At 33.0% G+C, this 3,551-nt stretch overlaps 1 protein-coding gene and 1 long non-coding RNA gene across 2 annotated transcripts in view; one reads left to right on the plus strand and one right to left on the minus strand.

Annotated features, from left to right (window-relative positions):
* Positions 1-112, plus strand: part of LOC107839273 (protein NEDD1-like) — a 1,543-nt gene extending 1,431 nt beyond the window's left edge. Inside the window, exon 4 of the mRNA XM_047395541.1 lies at positions 41-112. Within this exon, the coding sequence (XP_047251497.1) occupies positions 41-112 (72 nt within the window). The remainder of the gene's footprint in view (positions 1-40) is intronic.
* Positions 113-836: 724 nt separating this feature from the next.
* LOC107879748 lies at positions 837-2,585 on the minus strand. The gene is made up of 3 exons (XR_001677105.2): positions 1,996-2,585; positions 1,804-1,916; positions 837-1,070 (listed from the first exon to the last, which is right to left on the minus strand). It is a non-coding gene; the product is annotated as an uncharacterized LOC107879748 (long non-coding RNA).
* Positions 2,586-3,551: the final 966 nt, after the last annotated feature.

Raw genomic sequence — 3,551 nt, forward strand, 5'->3', positions numbered from 1 at the left:
CTCTCCCTCAAGCTGGTGCATACAAATCATATGTACATAGCTTGTTATGGGATTCCGGTTGGCGCTTGGCTGGTACTTTTTCTATGATTTTGATCGGGTTTTTGTCGCCTGATCTTTTCAATCCTCTTGGTGGTGGTGTATTTTTCACACAACCCACAAAATTAAATATGATGCAAATCAGTCACCGGAATTGACGTGACTGAGGTTTTTTTTCTCTGATATTTCTCACCAATGCTCTGATACCATGTGAGAATTAATGGAGAACAATATTATTGAATGGTGTGTTTACATAATTACATCCAGTCCCTATTTATAGACACTATATTATAATCCTTTTCTAAGTAGGATTTTATATACAATTCCTATTCCTACTCATATTCTAACACTTATACTGAAGACCCATGATAGGTAATAGGTATAGGATAGGAAGCTAACTTTTTCCCGAACCAGGATAATCGAATAATCAGGGATCCATTTTTTATACACTATCAAAACCCTATCTCTATCCCATTCAAACCTAGTGATGAACACAAAAATCTATGACAAACGCATTCAATATACAAAGATGTAAAGTACAATACTCTTTTTTGATTAGTAGATAAAACAAATTATAGTATTCTTATAAGCCAACGGCAAACACAGTTTTCTAATTTAGCAAAACTGACATCATTTTGGCTTCCTCTTAACAAAATTATTATGATTCAAACAATGTCTTGAACATGCCTTTCTTCTTTGAACTTGAAACCGTGACTTTTAGTTGGTGTTTTATTACTCTTAACTATATTTGAAAAACTTATCCTTATACACTAAAAATAGGGAAAATAGAAAAGTAATTATTGAAGAATATTTGAGTGCAATATCCACTAATCAGTGCAACGTCCACCAATCTACATGACACTATCAGTGTATTAGATGATACATGGCTATCAAAGATTGAATTAGATGGTACATGCATAATTTATTAAAATCAACATTTTTTCGATTCCACAAGGGTCCGTGGTGAATGGTTCAAAACTTGGTAGATAATGGGCCCACCATCTTCCTTCTCCACTTAGACACCAGATTTCTATCTGCAACAATTTCGAACCCATTATGTGCACCTAACACACACACATCATCTGTTGAGATCTTACCACTAGATGAAAATCCCAAAGAAACTATACGTGAACAATATTTGAAATTACTATATTAGGAAAAAATCAATATTTGAATCTGCTACTACCTGAATCGGCTCGGATTTTTTTCCCCCTTTAGTCTGTCCTTGTTTTGGTATTATGAGCACAATCAGAAGTACCCATGTTGCATAAAATGTATTTGGCAAAAGCAGTCTAGCCATGTGTAGAAAAGTTTCAATGTGCTATAATGTCCCTTTTTTGAAATATGCAAGTCAGCATGCTATTATGCTTTATAGATCTCTCTAATATGTCAGAACATCATTGAGACCTGTCATGTGCATTCTAAATGAAAACTTATCATATGAAAGAATCAATCTTCTGGTAAATTTCAGCAGCAAATAGAGATAAAAATGAAGTTGGTCCAAGCTGCTGCAATCCAACATATCTTAACTCTCAAAACTCACCGTTCTAAAAAAATGTTGTGCCAAAATCCATTGCAATAATTGGCAATTAAGGAAATATTACATTTTGATAACATGACAACAAAGTAGTTAACATAATTGAATATTAAACTAAACAAAAGGTTTAAACTTGTAAAGTTTGCAGTTGCTGGTGATACAAAATAATCTTAAATTGCAATATTGCATTTAAATTTGCAGCCATTAAGTCAAAAAATAAATAAAATTACCTCGATATTATCAGCACCATCAGTGCCGCCCATTGGTACAGTCCCCAAACTCTATCCATTTTTCCTCCACAATGATATCTTCTTGTCAGCTACAGCGCTTGCCACCACCGAATCTACAATAAAAATTAAATCCACTTTGCAAATATATATATACTTGAAATTAATGTAAAAGAAACAAAAATTTTGACTAACTAGCGTGGTTCCACTTGACGGAGTTGACTTGAAAGCCGGGGGAAGGAGTGTAGCTAAGAATGCAGGGATCACGGGATTCTAGAGAGAGGTCAAATAGCTTAACGGTATCACCGCCAGTAGAAGCCAAAAGGGTCTTTATCGAATCTTCGGAGTTTATTCTATAATTGTTGGATGGGTAAAATGTGCAATTTTTATGAATGACAGATTTGGATTTTAAGAAGATGGGAACGTGCAAAAAGAGAAAGAGAGAAGATTGGATGGGAGAGTGAAGTGGGTGTAATTGAGCATTTTTAACTTTTGTTGTTTGATTTGAAACCCAACCGGAGAGAGACGGAGACACAAAGGATTGGGATTTGGAAATTCAAAAAGCATTAGGCCAAAAAGTGGGCGCCTACTCTCAAGTGCATCAAGGAGACTTTGTTATAGGTGTTTGGCCATAACAAAAAAGAAGAAGAAGAAAAAATAACAAAAATATACAACTTGATATAAAATTATCTAAAATATAACCAAAGTGCACAAAATGGAGAAGTAATTGTAGTAGTATTTTCTTTCTATCTTGATCTTTTCTTGCATAAAAAAATGGAAACTTTATCCAATAGAAGGGGTGGAGTATGACTCTTTTTTATCTAACTTTAACAAGACACGTGATATTTGTTTTGACACATTGATTTTCACCATGTTTCATAATACCTTCTTGAATGTCCATGTAAAGAAAAATTTATTGAATAAGCATTTGAGTGTTGCCTCATTAAAAGCTTTATCAGAAATATTCAATGGGATAAAATTTTGATTAAGAAAAAAAGAGTACAACGCGTATTCTTACGCCCCTGATGAAGACCCCAATTCAACTGGTTCAGCCTTCACATGCCAGTCATTGGTGCTAGAAGCCCTTGAAGTTTAGATTGCCTATTAGTATATTTATTTGGTTCAAAGGATATCATGTCAAAAGTTATTTAATTTCATTATTAGAAGTATTTTTTTGGGGTGTTAGAGACTTGATTAACAAGTATTAACATTGTAATATTGTCTGCTAATATTTATGTTTATTAATATTCTAAAATTAAATTATAAATTTATTTATTTTACAAGTGGACTGGCCCGTGCCCACAGAGTAATGATGTGGGCTTAGTGTTTTTTGGCCCATCATTTTGATCGACTAGCCCAGCCTGGCCCGTCAAAATTAAAGCCTGTGGGCTACACCTAAATGTGCTGGCCAACCCGTATTGGCAGCTCTAGTCGAGATATATAATTAGCTCCCGATACAATCAATTAAGATACATTTTTTTCTTTATAAAACACATAATCAGCTCTCGATATATCTTTTTCGATTTTGGGTATGTCGTGATACATAATACATCCAATAAAGATATTTATTTTTTCCTTTGTAAAGATACATAATTAGTTTTCAATATATTTTTTGATTTTGAATCTATCGAAATACATAATTAGCTCCTAATATATACTTTGAAGATACATAATTAGTTGAGAATTTTATAATTATTTTATAAAAATAAAATTTATATAAATACGATCAGTTAAGATGTATGTTTGTGCTA

Source organism: Capsicum annuum, chromosome 8 (genome assembly GCF_002878395.1).
Source record: "Capsicum annuum cultivar UCD-10X-F1 chromosome 8, UCD10Xv1.1, whole genome shotgun sequence".
Lineage (NCBI taxonomy): Eukaryota > Viridiplantae > Streptophyta > Magnoliopsida > Solanales > Solanaceae > Capsicum > Capsicum annuum.